This window comes from Lagopus leucura, unplaced genomic scaffold, assembly GCF_019238085.1.
Source record: "Lagopus leucura isolate 7727_CA_CO unplaced genomic scaffold, USGS_WTPT01 Super-Scaffold_73, whole genome shotgun sequence".
Classification (NCBI taxonomy): Eukaryota; Metazoa; Chordata; class Aves; order Galliformes; family Phasianidae; genus Lagopus; species Lagopus leucura.
Genome location: NW_024962252.1, coordinates 68,598,955 through 68,616,444, shown reverse-complemented (window position 1 = coordinate 68,616,444; position 17,490 = coordinate 68,598,955). Strand labels below are relative to the sequence as shown.

Genomic DNA, 17,490 nt, shown 5'->3' with positions numbered 1-17,490 from the left:
AAAAGGGCAAATTGTCACATCCAGGCAGCCAGGATTGAGCAGCAGGAGACAAGGATTGTGTTTAGCTGACGCTTCTATTATTCCTTTTGGACACCTGTCACCATGTGTGCCTTGTGGTACTCGCATTACTGTTTTGGGACTTTCTGATTTCATGGGTCAGAAGTGGTGAGAGCTGTTAGATACCATTTCTCTGTGACACCAAAGCACCAATACCACTGAGCATGGAGAGGCAACATCATGTTGTGGTTATCAGGGCTGTACTCAATATTGTGTATTTTGTTCACCCTTCTGGGTTGCGTGGAAAAGTTTCTGGGTTGTTATATAGGCTCTGTGTCAGTGTAAGTGGTTATCTGTGCAGGAGTTGCACCTTATTTGTCTTCCTAGCAGTTTCACTGCAGCTGAGATTTTTGGAGATTTTACTTTCTGCTTTTAAATAAAAGCTGACAGTTAATGAACAAAGATGGCATCACTCCAGAAAGATAATTGCCAAGTTTCTGTAGCATGGCCCGGCATGTTGGTGACATGCCTTACAAAATCTGTCTCAAGTGAGTGGTTCAGTCTATAATCTCCCGGCTGTACTGGTGAGGTACAGTGCCCTTCTGTGTGCACTTACGCACATCACTCATACCATTCTCCCAGCTTCTGCTTTATGTGACAGGAAAGGATTTTGTACTGTATTTCTCCCAATTTCTTCTGGAGATGATGCCCAAGCAGTGTGTGGAAGTTCCTTGTGTCTTGACAAGAATTGTGGAGGGACTGGTAAACTGTTCTAGAGGCTCTTCCTTTAAAACAAGGAGTTTGTCTTCAAAGTCATTCTGCACTTATATGAAGGTCAGAGAAAGACTCTGTTTGAGGAAGGGGAAGGTGTGTATGTGGTGGCAGACAGGGCTTCTGGAGTGGGAAGCCAGCAGGCCTTTAGAAACGGCTGTGCTGGTTAAAGGCCAGGAGAGCAGGACAAGAAGAAGTTCAGGGGACCTCCCAGCTGGTGGAGATGTGGTGAGGGAAGGAGGCAGAGCATGTGAGAAGAGTGAAGGAACCTCCCTGCTGTTCTCTTGAGTTGTGTTTGTGCCTCTTGATCTCAGCTGCCGTTTCCCCTTTCCCATAAGCGTCAGTGTGTGTGAAGGTGCCGCCTGGATAAATACAGCATGAGCTTTTGTGGAGAAGCTGCATGGCTGCATGGTTTGTTTTTTGCAGCCTCTGAAGCCTCCTACTGCTTTTCATGTCTAGAAAATGAAAGGTGCTTCTGTAAGATGAGTGAATCGCTGAACACCAGTGTTGCAAATTTGCACTGGGTTCTTCCCCTCTGGTTATAGACTGGAGTTTCTTGTCTTCTTCTTTTACTTACACAGACATCTGGACTTGTGGCATCGCTGGCATTTTCATCATCTGGCTCACGGGGAGGTGTCGATGAGCACTTGTCTATTCATTTAGAAGTCTGGCTCCTCAGTGTAGCGCTGGAGGACCAACCAACCTCCTTTATGGAAGAACAGATCAGCTAATGCATCGCTTTCTTTCTTCCTCAGCTGCAAATCCATACATGGCTATATGTTGTGATCTTACCCTGCACTACCTTTTGTTTTTCATCAACCACTTTGTTCTAAATAGTATTTGTTACAGACTGTGTAAGCCACTGTCTTCTCCTCCTCCTCACATAAGAGGTGAAGATTTGGATCAAATGAAATAGAGCTGATAGAGCTGATAGAAGGACGAACCATTGCAGGGAGAGAAGGGTCAAACTGCTGAGTGAAAGTTAATGCTGAAGCTCTCTCCTGGAAAGGAGAGCAGAATCTGGTACCATGTCCAAACCACACAGTGTCTTACTGTGAGTTTTGTAGTACCAAAGATGGTGAAGGTGACTTTATCCAGCTAAGAAAACTTGCATGTTGTCAGTGGTTAGTGTAATACGTCTGATGTGAGAAGGAAAACATAGGAAGAACTGGGTGGCAGTTTTAAACTCAGATTTGAACACATTATAATATCATATATACTAAACTGCTGTGTAGTTTTGGACTGCACATTACAGTGTGCAGTATGCTACTGAATGGGCATTCTGGTTAGAATCTCTGACCTATGGGCTGTTCTTCTGGAAGATACAGGGAACAAGGCTGGTGCAGGTCATTTGCTTTGAACTAGTATTGTTGAGATTGTCTATAATGACATGTATCTCTTACCAGGAGTTAGAGACTCAGCTGTCTCTCAGTGACCCCTTTGTAACTCTGTTAGATATAGGGTGTAGGGAAAAAAGAAAAACTGTAATTCCTGTCCTGTGATAATTTGGTTAGCTTCACGTATAGTAATCTTGTTCTGTTTCTTGGTCTCTTTCAGCTTGTACCTCCTTTTAAACCTCAAGTGACATCTGAGACAGACACCAGGTATTTTGATGAAGAATTTACAGCTCAGACTATTACAATAACACCGCCTGAAAAATGTAAGTCAAAAATTATACAGGAGCATAACTTAACAAGTTTATGATAGAGCGCTGTGTGAGAAGGCTCTTCAGTTTGAATGGGAAAGGTATTCTCACTGTTAATAGCAAAAATCTTCGTATGGAGGTGTGTAAAAGTAGCTCCCAAAAAGAGAGTTCTTTTGAAGAAGGAATAATTACAAAGCTTAAAGCATTAGATCACTGTGTGTGTTTTGTTCGTTTGCATGTTAATATTATTTTTATTTAACTTAGCTTACAGTTCTGTCATTCTCTTTTTCTGGAAAACACCAGCTTCGGATTGCTGGGTGGCTGTATGTGTCCCAGACATGTATATTTTAAAGTATTCTTCAGACAAAAAAAAGAAAAGGAAAAAAGCTGCCGGAGACAAGTGGATGTCCCTTGTGTAGATATCCATTACATGAAAATTATTTGAAAATGAAATTTCCTATCAAGTCGTGTACTTAGCAGAGCTCTTAAAGAAGTTGTTAATGTAGACGTAATTGGTGCAGTGGGCCTTGCACAAGCCTTCTGTGTTGGAGTGGATTTAACTGCACCACTGTTTGATCATCTCCTGCTGCGCACAGGAATCAGCCAAGCTGGGGCTTAACGGAGTCACTGCCAAGCCAGCGCTAAAGCGTGGTTAAAGTCTTGCTGCTCAATTCCTTTCTTAGATTATTTTTTTAATTGGGGGGATGGAAAAGGGGGTCATAAAAGTAGGCAGTAACTTCTGTAATTAAAGTTGATTACCCAGTCATATAGAAGGCTCCTTTTCCCTTGAGTTAGGATTCCCAGCTTTAGCCATAGGTTTGTGGTACTGCACAAATCTGCAGTACTTTTCTGGGCTTTGTATTTGTTGTATTTGATTGCAGCCATTCAAGTGATTTTTAAGTCCTCTTGCTCTGGAAAAAATTGCTGTTTTTTTCCCATCTATCTTAATAATTTGTTCATATCTTAAATTTGAACAAATTTTGTTTAAGTATGGATTAATTTAGAGCCTGTTGACTGAGTGCCATAAAGTCATGATTCTTGGAACTCCACATGTGCACTGATAATGGATATTTCTTCACTGACTACTGAAGCAACACAAAATACTTGGATACTACTGAGATTTCAGATTTGAATTTTTTGAATTTGGAGCAGGCAATTAATACCAGCTCAGAGAAGCTACCTGTCTCCCACTAGCACCTGCCCTGGCCTCTGGTAATGGCATTGCTGCTGCTGTTTGAAGCAGCATAGGCTACAGCCCACCCTGGCTGTAAGAATAATAAAATAAGGGTGATTACCAGCAGCAGTGCATGGATGCTGACAACATATCTTGTATATTCAGTAACCAAACTGCACCTATAACATGACATACAATTCTAAAAGGTTCCACAGAAGTGCACTGTTGCATGAGTCACAGTTTCAATAGGTGTCTTCAAGGATAAGCACTGTTTAAAAATCCACATGAATGTAGATCCAAATTCTCAGAGTCAGGCAACATGTGGGGTCTAGGTTCCACTGGCACAACAGGAATTATGTAAATAAAAATATTTGTGAATTTGGCTTAGCGCTGATTTCTTCCGATTCCCCTATATACTACAAAATAGTTTACTAAAAAATAATATGTAAGAATTGAAATACATAGAACCTTTATGAATTGTTAATTTTGTTGATGTTCTTCCTTTTAACTCTCTTCAAAAGGGAAAAGTACTTATATATGTCTGCAAGAAGATGATCATTTTCTGGACTCAGCTTAAGAAGCAGTGAAATCTGTTTCACTGCTTCCATGAGCAAGGTCTTCTTTTTTCCTATGCTCCCAGAAGAATAGATGTGCTGGCGTGTTTTGATTAGCTCAGACGAGGTAGTAGTGATTGAAGTCCTCCGGTGATAGTCATAGTGCAAACAAAACAAAACAAAAGCCTCAATAAACCAAAGCAAGCAAAAAAACCCCGCTGCACTGCTATAAAAGATGGCTTACTGAATTCTACCGAGTGAGCGTGAGCCCTTAACTTCAGCACTGAGCTCTGAAAGATGGGCTGCGTATCAGATGGAAAATAAAATGTTGTTATAAATGTAATGACATTTTGAATTTCTCTTTTTCTTACTACAGATGACGAGGATGGTATGGACTGCATGGACAATGAGAGGCGGCCGCATTTCCCCCAGTTTTCCTACTCTGCAAGTGGACGAGAATAACTTTTTTGTTCTGCTGCTTCACTGTCATCTTAGGTTTATCACTGAAAATGATTCCTGAACATCACCACCAGTTCTAGATACCGTTTAAGATAGCAGGGGCACTTTCAGAGACCATTCCAAATTGAACAAATTTCTTTCCCAAACCTACCTACAATCCGTTTTGGTTTTGCATGAAATACGGTATTTCTCTACGCTCTCCCGCTGTTGCTGCTGCCCACCGTCTCAGTATAATAGCAACGTCAAGAAATTACTCAAAGTTTCTTTCAAGGTAGATGACCGTACGTCAGCGTTGTACACTTTGTGCACAAATAGTCATCTGATTTTCCACGCAGTGGAGGCTAAACAAAAAAATATGTTGGTCCAGCTTATCTTCTTCTAGAAGATGAATCAAAATTGTACTTAGTCTAAAAAAGACTAGTCTATAATATTTTCTTGCATCTGTTTGTGCTGTTTAGAACAAGGAAGCACGGGGGTGGTGATGTACATATGCAAGGTTTTTGTTAGGCATATCATTACTTGAAGCAGGTCTCTGTCAATAACATCTGGCTGAAATTTGCTCGGGAAACGTTTGAAAGAAGGATTTAAACTGTTGATATATATAAATATATATATATATTATTTTTTAATTACTGTTGGATACTACAGAAGAAGCAGAAGGGCTGGCTCACCCAGCCTGCCACTTAGAACTTCCAGGTTCATGTGCAATCACGGAGAATCAAACATTATACATGCAAGAAATGAAGGCATAAAAGCAGCAGTTGAAGTTCTTTAAGGGGTCTTATGATTTGCACCAGATAACATCTATCTCATGCTTTTCTTTTTCTTTCATGATACACATCACCTCTGATGGCTGAAGAATGTAGACAGGCATAATGGTATTGCTTTTCACCCAAATGTGTGCACCAGGGTAAAAAGGTGTTTGCCTTACTTTGAGTTTGTGAATTAGCTCTTTCTCCAGGTGTTTAACTCTGAATTTTTTTTTTAACTTTTTTTTTTTGGTTATGCTGCGGTAGTATTTATTTTTAGAGATAAGGATTGTATGTGTCATGTTTGCAAATGCTGCTACATCTTAGATAGAACAGGCTTAGAGCAGTTAATTTTGTTGTAATATATGGAAGGACTGTACAAGCTGAAGGGGATAACGCACTTTTGTCCAATGTGGAGATATTAGCAAGGCTCTGAAATTGTACATACTGCTTAGAATCAGATTTTTGTGAGTGAAATACTGTCTTTTAATTCTCTGGCAGTGGAGACGAGGAATTCCAACTTCACGTGTCAAAGGATTAAAACTAACTAAATAAGAACACTACATCTTGTGCTGTATTCAGGATAAAGATACTGTAAAAAGCCTGAGAGCACAATAGAAAATTTCTATTCTATGTGAGGGAAACATCTGAACAATGAGACCACCGTGATTACAAGAAAAGCACTTTATTCTGATAAGTCACATAGTAAATTTCTGGGATCAGCCATTGTCAAGGAAAGCTTGCCCTCGTGAAACCCAGCATGTCATCCGTGACTGTGGTACCAGATTGACTGAATTTAAGACATTGCGAGAAACACTGCCGCTAGGAAGATGTCTTTCCACGTCTGAAGATCTGTACCTAACAGAGCATGTGCATAAACTTTAGCTTTTTTCTTCAGCAATGATAATCTTAATAATAAACCCGTTGGTGCTAGGAGCTGGGATGTTACGCAGTGCAGGGATGTGCACCGCGCTCTTGCTAACGACATCCGAGAACCCCAACTCCATGGGATTATCATTGGAAGTATCTCTGTGTTTGTATCTTTTTAGCTCCCACAAAGACTGTGATATCAGAACATTGCGCTGTGTGAGTGAGGGGATGAGTCTGAAAGGAGACCATACCAGATGCCTCCTTAGCCCCTTGATGTGGAGTTGAGTGTCCCGGCGTGAAGCCCACTGCTGGCAGTGCACGTGCTGGGACTGACAAGGGGCAATCGGGCATTTCAGCAAGGCAGCTAAAGACGCAGACTAGTTTAGACAATTTTTAGTGTTTCATGTTTTATCTTTAGTGATGGACGGATAATCAGTTAGAACTGTATCACGATGTATATGCTAAGTACATAGGATCTGATGCTGTCACCTTCTAACACTAAATGTGTAAAGATTATCCCTCTGTACGGAGTGAGCGCAGTAAATGCATGGCAGGTCTGTAGAAGTGTCTGTGCTGACAGCGAGTGAGTGACTGAAGTAACTGATGACGCAGTAGATGGGCATTATAATTTTCTGCAAAGGCCTCAAGCTTAAGAGGCTGAAACTATGGTGGTTCAAAATCTGTGTTCTGTGCCTGTGGTGTTATTTTTTTCCAACGTTTTCAGCTTATAACAGCAATAAGGTTTTTGACACAGGGCACCTATAGTTCTTGGCTGAGTGGAGCTGTGCCTCTGGCCAACCCTTCCTCATGCTGAGAAGAAAGGGGCCCTGTAGGTGGGTTTGATTCATCATTGCATAGCTCGTTAGAATGCAGTTTGCAGTAAATATCTGTCGGTGAATTCTTTGGAAACCTCTTAAGGCTTCATTCAACTTGCATTGTGTTGCTGCCTTCCAAAGTCTCATTCATCAAGTATATACTATGAAGAGTTAGCAGTCATTTAATGCTGCCCCAGGCTGGGGGATTCTCTCTGAGCAGTGTTAGAAATGGATGAAAGAAGAATTCAGGCTGTGCTGAGAGAAACTTTGAAAGCTCTTTTTTTCCCCACTTGCGGTTGTAGTTGGGCTTGGGCAGCACGTGGTGGTGGCTGGGTACCTGATGAGCCTTCTGAGCACAGTACGTTTCAGATGCTGACTCCAGCTTGTACTGACTTCCATGACATACACTATGCCCTCTTGTACTGCAGCCATCTTGGAGAAATAGGTCATTTCTGTTTGGGTTTTGGCAGTTTTGCACACAGCTTTGCTTTCCACACGAATCCATCTTCCAGTACATTCCTGTTGCTTAAAGAACATTTATTCCAGTATTGTTTTCCATTTTTTCCATCTATCCTCGCGGCTTCTTAAAGCTGACTGTTCTTGCAGGGGCCATGTGCTTCTCCTAGAGTACAAAAGTAAGGTGTCTCCTTACTAACTGCAGGGTCTATATATTACACCTCAATGTACACACTTTGCTGCTACTGTTTGTACTGTCTACAGTAGAATTTCCTTATCTTGCTCCTGGTAGTGCATTACAGGCAAGCATGAAATGTAAAGTATTTATTTAAATAAAAACCTCTAAATTGGTAATTGAATTACCTCCCTGTAGCTTTAGAGTTTGTGACATTTCTTGACCTTGCTAGTTCTTTCATTAGATCCATGCAAGATCTAGTCATATGGTTAAGGATATTAAGCAGACACGACTATGAACCCAAGAAACCGTATTACTGTTGGTCATACTTAAACTGTTTATTTCCTTAAGTATATGACCCACAAGGATGTGAAATAACTACAAGAAACTGTTTTTGTACACTGTACATCCTTAGTATTTTTACACATATATGATAGGGATGCACATTATTTTCCTTCGTACAGACAGCTTAAATAAAGCACTATGTCAATCTGCTACTTCTGTGTTTTTTAATGCTAATTTGTTCTGGAGGTTTGTAAATATATTATATATATATGTTCAGGCTTGCCACAAAGGACATATTTTTTTATATCTGCACATTAAGTATCTTAGAGGATAAAGTTCTGAATTTGTTCTGTGTAAGAGACAGAAGAATGGAAGCGAGAAGGTGGTTTTGCAGATTACAAAAGATCTCTTGAGTTTTGGTTTAAATATTTACTTCATATTTTAAAATAATTTTATATAGGTTAGATGTTTCGATCCTGAAATGCACAAAGAATTGACTTAATTTCTTCTTACAAGAAAATGTACATCGTTATTTTTTTATCACTGTATGTATAATGATCTGTGCATGTTTAGTTACAAGTTTATTTGCTGTGAAGTCCTCGTGGTAACTGTTCTTGTCGTGACCTATTTCAGATACTGGGTGAGCAGTTTCAGCTTGTAAATTCAGTTACAGTATTGTCACCAAGAAAGGCTTTTCTGGCTAAGCAAGATGTATTTGTGCTGTGGACCAAGGCTGTTTCCACACACGTGGTTCATGTTAACTCTTTGAGGTATATGTATCTTTTAAAAGTAAATTTGGGTTTTAATTTCCAAGTAATGATTACACAGGGCTGCATTCTATCAGAACACCCAGTATTTAAGTGCGTTGTCCTCTAGTGCAATTCATGTTCTCAAATCCTTTAGCTAGGTAATGTGCTGGAGGAGGGAGTCAGGGGAGGTGTGATTTGCAGGGCACCTTGAGGTGGGACTCATTGAAGCCCAGCTGGCCTGTTTGGGTCAGGAGGGCTGAGTGTCCCTGAGCAGTCTGGGCATCAGCTCAGTTCTCAGACATGAACCCTTCCCTGAAATGTGAGAAAATGTGTGAGCCAGCTCTTTTTTCTTCTTCTTCTTCTTCTTTTTTTTTTCTTTTTTCTTCCCCAATAGGAAGGATGGAGCACAAGAGAGATAGTTGCAGTTGCAATAGCAGATCAGTGACTGGGCCTCAGCTGGGACAGCAGGACCATCTGTTCAGTCTGCGTGGAGGTACGGGCACAGAGCACATCAGGGGGTGATGCTCCAGCTGAGACAGGGATCCTGGGTTTGATCACCTCATCTGGCTTTTGTATACTTTATAAAACCAAGCATTTTGTGGCTAAATGGTGAGGCGGGGGAAATGGGAGTTGGGAAGACCTGGCCCTGTCTGTGCCCAGCAAATAAGCAACTGCTACAAGCAGAGAAGCTGCTGCAGAGAAGTTGGTCCTTGTAGATGTGCACCCCAGTGGCTGGCAGTTGCCCTCTCCACAATGCCACCAGCACCAGCTGGCAGTGAGGCAGGTCCAGGAAGGGTGAGGTGCTGCTCCAGGGTCTCAGTGAAGCCTCAGTGTTGGGACTCGGTGCCTGAGTTCCTATGCACATGTAGCCGAGAGACACTTCTCCTATTGAAACATAGATTTATGGTGTAGAAAAAAAAGTTTGCAGATTCTTACCTTTATAAATGCGTTCTTACCTATCTATAAAGTAGTGTCAGTTACAGAAAAAGATGTCCGTGAGTGTGGAGAGCCCACACTTGTGCTAGACAGAAACCTTTGTCAGGCGTTCCTTCCTGACAAACCTGAGGCAGTGGAAGCACGTTTACTGTCATGGCAGGGAGGCAGGCTGGGGAGGGCTCAGATGTGCTTGGCAGTTTCATATGGCAGGAAATTGAAATGGGAAGAAAACCACTTTGATGTTAAAGCTGTACCACTAATAATTCCTGAAATACAAGGGAAAGAAAGATTGCGTCCCACAGCAAATGGTTGGTGCATGTGCCGTTACTCCTATTTTTGCTACGTTTCATGTGTTCATGCTGGCTGGGGTAGCTTTATCACAGGGGAATCGTTCTCTGCACTTTTTTCTTCTCTTTACCACTGCGATTCAGCAATTACACTGAATGTAGAAACTTTTTTCTTGTATAGTTTATCATGCAGTAGTTCAGCAAAAGATTCAGATAAAATCTTTTTGAAAGAGCCTGGCATTTGGAAAGTCATTTTAAAAATACAAACATGAAGGCAAGCTGAAAAAAAAAAGTCCTCCAAATGTATTGCCAAATGTTTCAAGTTTAATAATTTGCATTTGAGTTCAGCTGCTGCCCATCCCTGAGACAGCCGAGTGTCTGCCAGCAGGGGGGTCCCAAACAGCTTCCTTGGTGGCAGGAACCCTGCACCGCAATGCCTTGCTAGCATGGGTCTTTTTGTCCCCAAGGCTTTGACCACTAAAGGGAAACCTGCCCCAGGGAAATGACTCAATCATTCTCATGCTCTTCTGCTGAATAAGTAGTTATTTGTTAGGACTCAGATTTTTGTGTAAAGGAGACAAACACTTTGTAAACCTCCCAGGTAGGTGCTGGTAGTGAGTCCTTAACACAAGCCTGATGTATCTGTGCTAGGCTTGCACAGTCTCCTTTTCCACATACACATGCCTTCCCTTGAATACAAAAGGATGCAACCAGGAGAAAAAGAATTAATAAACTAATTTATTAGGACTGCCATCGGTAAATAAGACAGACATCTGTATTACAAAAATAGATAAAAACATTTTATAAAAATTGTAGAAATAACAAATCCAGTACGTGCTCCATCACAGCTGTTGACATTGGATCGCAGTGTCTTAGGCAAGTCTGAGATGTCTTCCTAGAAAGTTCAGTAGGGGAGTAATGTTTCAGTATGTTGATGGCACTATAGTTAAAAACAAATGCAAAGCAGGTGAGGGTAGGCAGCATGTCTGCTTCTCTGCAAATGGTTCTCTGTGTGAGCTTCAGAGAAGCCCAAGTTTCAGGCGCGTACAGAGGAGAACTGAAAGAAGAAAGAGATGGGAGCGGAGCGTAAGTAGTGTGTATGGAGCTACTTGCACTTCTCGTTTGTGTCACTTCAGCCTGGGGGTGAGTGCTTAGAAGAGAAATACATAAATGGTTAAGAATGTGGCAATTGTAAACAAGCACTGTTCCAAAGCCTGGCTTCCTGTGGGCCTGCTGTCCTGCCTCTTTCTAAGATCAGAACTCTTCCAGGTAACAAGCGCAGGAGCTGTTTGATTTCTGAAAAACAAGGTCTCCCTGAGCTTTAGCCATCACTCGTGTTTAGCAGTAAATGACTGAGCTGCTGTTTTGGGGCACGTCTTAGATCCTGCCCCTTCTCCCTTCCAGGAAGGAGGAGGCAGGGTTGTGCCAGAGAGTGTTTACTGTGAATTGTACAGACTGTATATGGGGTGGGCAGCTGTATCAAAACAGGAAGCTGCCTGCACGCTGTTAGAAAACCTCTGGTGGGAAGGCTAATACACAGTTTTGAAGCTCTTGCATAGCTATTGTTTGTGCTTCCTCAGTAGCACTTCAGCACTTCATTAAGACCGAGAGATAAAGCTCTGCTGGAGCTGGGGTGGACACCCAGAATTAAGTGACTGAAGTTCTGAAATTTGAATTCTAAGAGATGTAAATGACCTCAGAAATAAAAATAAACTTTCCACATCAGCTGGTTTTATGTTAGAGGACTTAAGGGTTTTTCTTTAAAAAACACAACAAAACTTGATAAGGTAATGAAGGCAGAGTTAAAAAAGGATTTATAATGCTGCAGTTCATTAAAGAATTAATTAAAAACAGTAACATGGTATTTTTTTTTCCAAGAATACATGCACCACATTACCTGCGGTGGTGATCAGCGCGCTGCAACACGAGCGAAATCCAGGGAAAGACATAGAGGTTGAACTCAGTATCAGTGAGTGCTCAGAGGAAGCCTCCTCTGTGCTGCACTAACCCCTCTGCGTAGGGCCAGCACCAGACAGAAGATGACAAACTACACCCACCCTGCACTGCTGTGCTCCTGGCCAGGCACCTTGCAGGAGGTGCGGATCCTGCCTACAGCTGCAGGCTCACGGAACTGGCCATGCTCACACGATGCAGCACTGGAAGCATTATTATCAGGGCAGCCAGGCATCAGATGCTGTGCTGGCTGTCTCCCTCTCTTCCTTTCATAGTTAAATAACTCATCATTGCTCAAAAAATCATACCTTGTCTGCAGAATGTCACTGGCTGTTACAAAAACCTGGCAAAAGCACATTTTTGTACATTAAGACTGCACTAAAAAATAAGGCCCTCCTCCCCACCAAGTAGACTCCTGAAAGAAGTGAGGACCTTGTAAGGATCAGCCCAAATCAATTCCGACATCTAAGATGGAAGTGCTACTCATCTTATGGCTGTGCAAAGGGCAGCTTCAGCACTTAAGTTGAAAAAAAGGGCAAACTAAAGCACTTGGGAACCCATCCAAACTCTGTGCTTGTTGCTGGGGCCCCACAACAGACATAAGAAGACAAAGAACATCTCAGCTCAGAACAGCTGCAACTCTAAAAGTACCTGTATGAAGTGAGGGGGGGGGAATATACTCAAGGTTGAGTATATTTTATATTCCTATAGGAAGAGTGGTTTAGTCACAGGCTTGCTGTAAAACAGGACGTCTCAAATGAGTGAGGAGGCAGGTTCATTGGCACAATCTGGAGAGCACAGGGAGATGTTCAAGGGAGAAGGCAGATCTGGCTGGTAGTAACCCAAGGTCCCAGCCCCCTTAGCTGTGTGCACACAGGTGGGACACGGCTGGCAGTGGCCCCTCAGGCACCCGCAGTCTGCAGGGGGATTACAAACTGGGACAGATACCTACTTCTGTATAACTGATGGACACCAGGGCAGATCCTGCAAGTGAAGAGCATTCCAGCATTCAGAAATGTTGGGTAGACAGTACTGAGTTTTTTAGAAATCTCAGTTTTTTCTCTGTTTTGTTTTGTTTACTATATTATGTACACTCGTGTTTAGTACCCAGGATGGGAGCTGTGTATCTCGCTCTCTTGATTTAGAGTGACTGGTGATTTAAGACTTTCAAAAGCAGAAACTCAAATTATGAATCTTCCAAAAGCTTTCAAAATAAGAGGTATAAATCCTGTAATTAAACTTTTGTCTGCCTTCAGGTGGATCTGCCTATGGTAAACTATATTCCATTATTAACTATTAATGACATCTATTAAACATCAGTGTAATGGCTTCATCTGCAGCACACACTGTAAGCTCAGGCTGAATTATCATACCAATCCTTTTTAGCTCCATGAAAATTAAAATTATGATTTGAGAATCTTCATCATGTTGTACCCATTACTGCCTTATGCTGGAATGACAAAATCCTACTTCTCCACTTCCCAAGGTCTCTGCCTACAGCATACTTCACATTTTAGAAAAGAAGATACATAAGGGAAGTTTGACAAGGAAATGAACTGGGAAAGCATTAACAGTGAAATAAATCAGTGCTAGAGTGGGAAGGTGTATAGATAATTGGAGCCTTCTGCTATCCTCTGTCTGTGGGACAAACAGAGCCCCAAATTTGCAGGAAGGTGATTTATTGGGATTCTTCATGTCATTGTTTCAAAGGATATAATTCATTGCTGAGAATGTCAGAGACATTTTTGAGTCCTGTGGCATTTGCCTTGGTCACTCCTGCAAGTTCCCACCAGGTCAAGATTTGTATGTCTTTCCTTCCAGTTTAAATTTTAAAGGTTTTGTTTATTTTAATTTTGTCATGTAAACCTGCTTCTATTGTGGAGTGCTTGCCCTGATCTTTAAATGTGGAAAAAAAACCACTAACAACACACTGACAGTTTCTAGCCCCAAAATATTTCAAACACTTTTTTCTCCCTTTTGTCTTGAAGTGTTTGCCAGATTCAGCCCACATCTGCAAATAGTTTTAGCTTTCTTTCCTCTCTCTCCTTTTTCTCTATATATAGTGTACAGAAAAAATACCTACTTGTTCTCATTTTTCTTCATCCATCCAGGTTTTCACTTGATTCCATCTGTGTCCTGTTTGAGATCTGCATCCCATTTCTTTTCCTGAAATACACAACTGCTTATCTTCCAAGATACAACAGCAAATTTCACTTAGTGTATCTGACATCATTTTGCAAGGATTCAGTATAATTGGTTTCTCTCCCTTTCCCCAGAACCCAAGCTAACTGTAAAGGGTAACAATTGAGTAAGGCAGTAAACCAAGGTATATTTTCACCTTTAATCAATACTGATTACACAACTGAAGTTAGAAAATACATCTTTCTAAAATAACTAAATACATCTTTCTCTATGTAAAGTTTCCCATTTATGGTGAATTGTCCTTTTCTTCAAGCAATTGTCTGATATTCCGGGCAGCTCTCTTGGGCTGAATCCCAGTTCCCAGAGAACACTGCTGTTTTAAATAGCTGCAAATAGGTTCTTAGTACTCATTTTGTAATAAGTTCTAAAAAATTTTTCTTCTAAGTGTTCCCAAGTAAAAGCATCCTCTGAAGCATAATCAACTCCTAATGAAGATACAAAAGGAAGTCAAGACTTGATAGCAATATAGCTCAATGATAGTTTTCCTCTTTTGTATGATTTTTGTACTTCTGCCCAACTCAATAAAAGCACATTTACTTCCAGATAAAAGAGATTATCAATAACAGAATCCCTGTGGACTTCTTATAAAGTCTTTTCCTATTACTAAGAGTGCTTCCCTTCAAGTAGTCATTTTCATCTGTGAACAGCAAACCTTCCTTAGCTGCCTTACAGAGAGAACACTGCTGTTGCCCTCACGCTTGCCAGTAGTTACTACATGCTGATAACCCAACACTATCTTAGTTACCAGGTTTGTCTGCCACAACAGGAAACAACAGGAAACCCTGCCTCAGCTACTGTTCAAATGATAATGCTGTGGAAGAGCGAATTTGCCTTATCTCTGAATAGGGAACACAAAAATCTTCTGATAAGAAAGCTAGGAACTGTAACCAAGAATAACTGCTGCTGTTCTCCTGTCTCTTCAAAACACTTCTTCCTTTAGTTTGGGCTGAAGTGGGATTCAGGTCCAGCTAACAGTCTCTCTCCAATTTAATGGACTAATTTCTCTTTTTCATAAGTTAATACCTTATTTGAAACACCAACAAAAGCCAGCAGTTGAAAAGAGACTGCTGGTGGATTTCTCTGCTAAAGCTGCAGAACATTCCCCTCAGACTTCCTTTTCTTTTGGCACAAGTACCTGTGTTCGCAGAAACTGCACTTCTTCTGTCAGCAGCTGCTTCTCTTTGAAGAGCTGATTCTGTTTGTTGAGGAGCTCCACGAGCTGCTGGGCAGTGGCCTGGCAGTGCTTGTCCAGCTGGTGCAACCTGGAGAAAGAGATGAAAGGATTGCACTGTGCCTGAAGTGGGAGTGCACTGCAGGGCTCAGACATTTGCACTGCAGGTGAAGCTGCCAGGTGACAGAGCGCTGTGTGGCATTGCGCTGGGACTTCTTTTGCTCCCAGGGTGGGCATGCGGTGCATTTTGACTTGATGCTTTCAACAAGCATTTCTACATGTCTGCCCTTCTCATGACAGGACAGCAAGTCAGTGTCACAACATCAGTAAAGGCCCCAGGGCTGTATCCCAACATCTGCAGCTATGCAAGCTATGCCGTAAGCTATGCCTTGCTCTTTCTCCAGTATAGATCAGGTGCTCTCCAGCAGAAAGGCGGGGATTTCTCTGGAAAGACACAAAGAGCCCAAGGGTCCCGCTTTGTGACACTGCTATACAGAGGGCAGCTGCACCTTTTCCTTTTAATCCCCAACCCCAGACATCTCCAGTGACTGCTTAGCACTCTGAATGCCACCGTGAACATTTTTAAGTTTGCCTGGATCTGTAGCAAGGGAAGTAAATGGAAATAAACTGGAAAATGCTTTCACATTAAATGCATTTCATCCATTCTTTAAGTGGAAACACCTTTAACTAGAAGACCTCACAGATATCTTTGAATCTTTGTAAATATCTGAATCTAGAGAAAAATGTGCTTGGGAAGCAGGAAACAACTTACTTTTTGTTATGGCTAGATCCAAACTTTCCACTTGTTTTTTTTAAAAGGATTTCTTGCTCAACATATTGAAATACAGCTTTCACTAAACAAGGTGCATGCTGCATCTCTCGTATGGTCTCTGTTTTTAATGGAATTAGTTACATGCTCACAATAAGGCATATGATTTTCAGAATTTTTTACTTTCAACTCCATGTGGTAGCTTAGACTTGTACAGCTGTCATAACTCAGCTAAGATAATTGCTCTGAATATTCACATTCTTAACCAGGATTGTTCAAATGCCTGCATTAGTAAACACCTCCAAATTTCTTGATAGTGAAATCTCAAAATTTATATCAAAAACAGCATTTAGTGGTCTGTATCTGTCAGCCACTTTCTTTGAAGTCAAATTACAAGAATCCTACAGTGAACACTCTGAATGGATATATTTCATCCTGCCCTGTTACTCTGCTAATACATATTGCAGAGAGGGATGTGGGGAGCCGCAGGACCATCTCCTGGGGATCAGAACAAAAAAAAAACTGCAGCAGGGTTGCAGACAGTGACAGCAGGTTTGTAAATATCCAATGAAGTAAACAAAAAGACCACTTTAATAGCACCGAATATTCTGTTAAATACATACACACTGTGCGTTCAGTTTCATGTTCCCTATACTTTCTAAACTGTAGCACATAGATACATGGGCTGTTCATGCTTGATTTCTTTACTAAGTGTGAATTCAGGGGCATGGAACTCCCAAAAAAACCCAACAAAAAACCCAACCCGAAACAAAATTTTCTCATACAAAATGCCCTTGCACGTTTTTTTGTTGTTCTGTTTTTAAAGATACTTGCACCTACAGAGCATCAGGTCGCTCCCACTGAGTGCAAGGACAACTGCACTGTTTGCTGGAGGCAGTGTATCAGTTTCAGACTGGAGAGCTGAGTTCTGCTTACGATTTTGCCATTGATTTCCTTTAACTTGACATTTTGCAACCTTATCACACTTCTTTATTTGTAATAAAGGCATCTTCCAGTCCTTTATTTATAGAGCACCTACTACTTTATAACAGTACTTGTAGGTAAGTGTAACTGGAATGTGCTGCCTTCAGGCAACCAAAAAAACCTCCAGTGCCACCCTACTTAGGTAGAGCCTCAAGGCTAAGAGATCCTCTGTGTGCACGGTCACCTCAGATAGTACAAAAGTCCCATTCAACAACGACCAACTACAGTCTGGATTCAAGCCATTAAAATGCAAGTTTCTGCTGAGTTCCTCATTACGTTAGTACCTTTCCCACAATGCTAGCATTTCAGTCTGTTCTAAGAGTCTTTGAGAGACCACCTTACACAACATTTCTGGCACTGCAACTAAAGACACAGTTAAGTGCACAAACCTCTCATCAACATTTCTGCAGCAAAACGACCAATGCACCCTGCATGCAAAGGAATCTCCACTGAAGGAGCCCACAAGGAAAGGACCTTCCCTCTTCCCTT

General features: G+C 41.5%; 2 protein-coding genes across 4 annotated transcripts in view; one reads left to right on the top strand and one right to left on the bottom strand.

Moving 5' to 3' along the window:
* Positions 1-15,898, top strand: part of AKT3 (AKT serine/threonine kinase 3) — a 152,928-nt gene extending 137,030 nt beyond the window's left edge. For both annotated transcript variants that reach the window (XM_042862199.1, XM_042862198.1), the window contains exons 13-14: positions 2,326-2,428; positions 4,518-15,898. In XM_042862199.1, coding sequence (XP_042718133.1) covers positions 2,326-2,428; positions 4,518-4,603 — 189 coding nt within the window. In that variant the 3' untranslated portion in view covers positions 4,604-15,898. The remainder of the gene's footprint in view (positions 1-2,325; positions 2,429-4,517) is intronic.
* The window catches only part of SDCCAG8 (SHH signaling and ciliogenesis regulator SDCCAG8), a 100,315-nt gene continuing 93,525 nt past the window's right edge, over positions 10,701-17,490 (bottom strand). For both annotated transcript variants that reach the window (XM_042862196.1, XM_042862197.1), the window contains 3 exons: positions 15,213-15,339; positions 13,959-14,041; positions 10,701-10,979 (listed from right to left, as the gene is read on the bottom strand). In XM_042862196.1, coding sequence (XP_042718130.1) covers positions 13,991-14,041; positions 15,213-15,339 — 178 coding nt within the window. In that variant the 3' untranslated portion in view covers positions 10,701-10,979; positions 13,959-13,990. The remainder of the gene's footprint in view (positions 10,980-13,958; positions 14,042-15,212; positions 15,340-17,490) is intronic.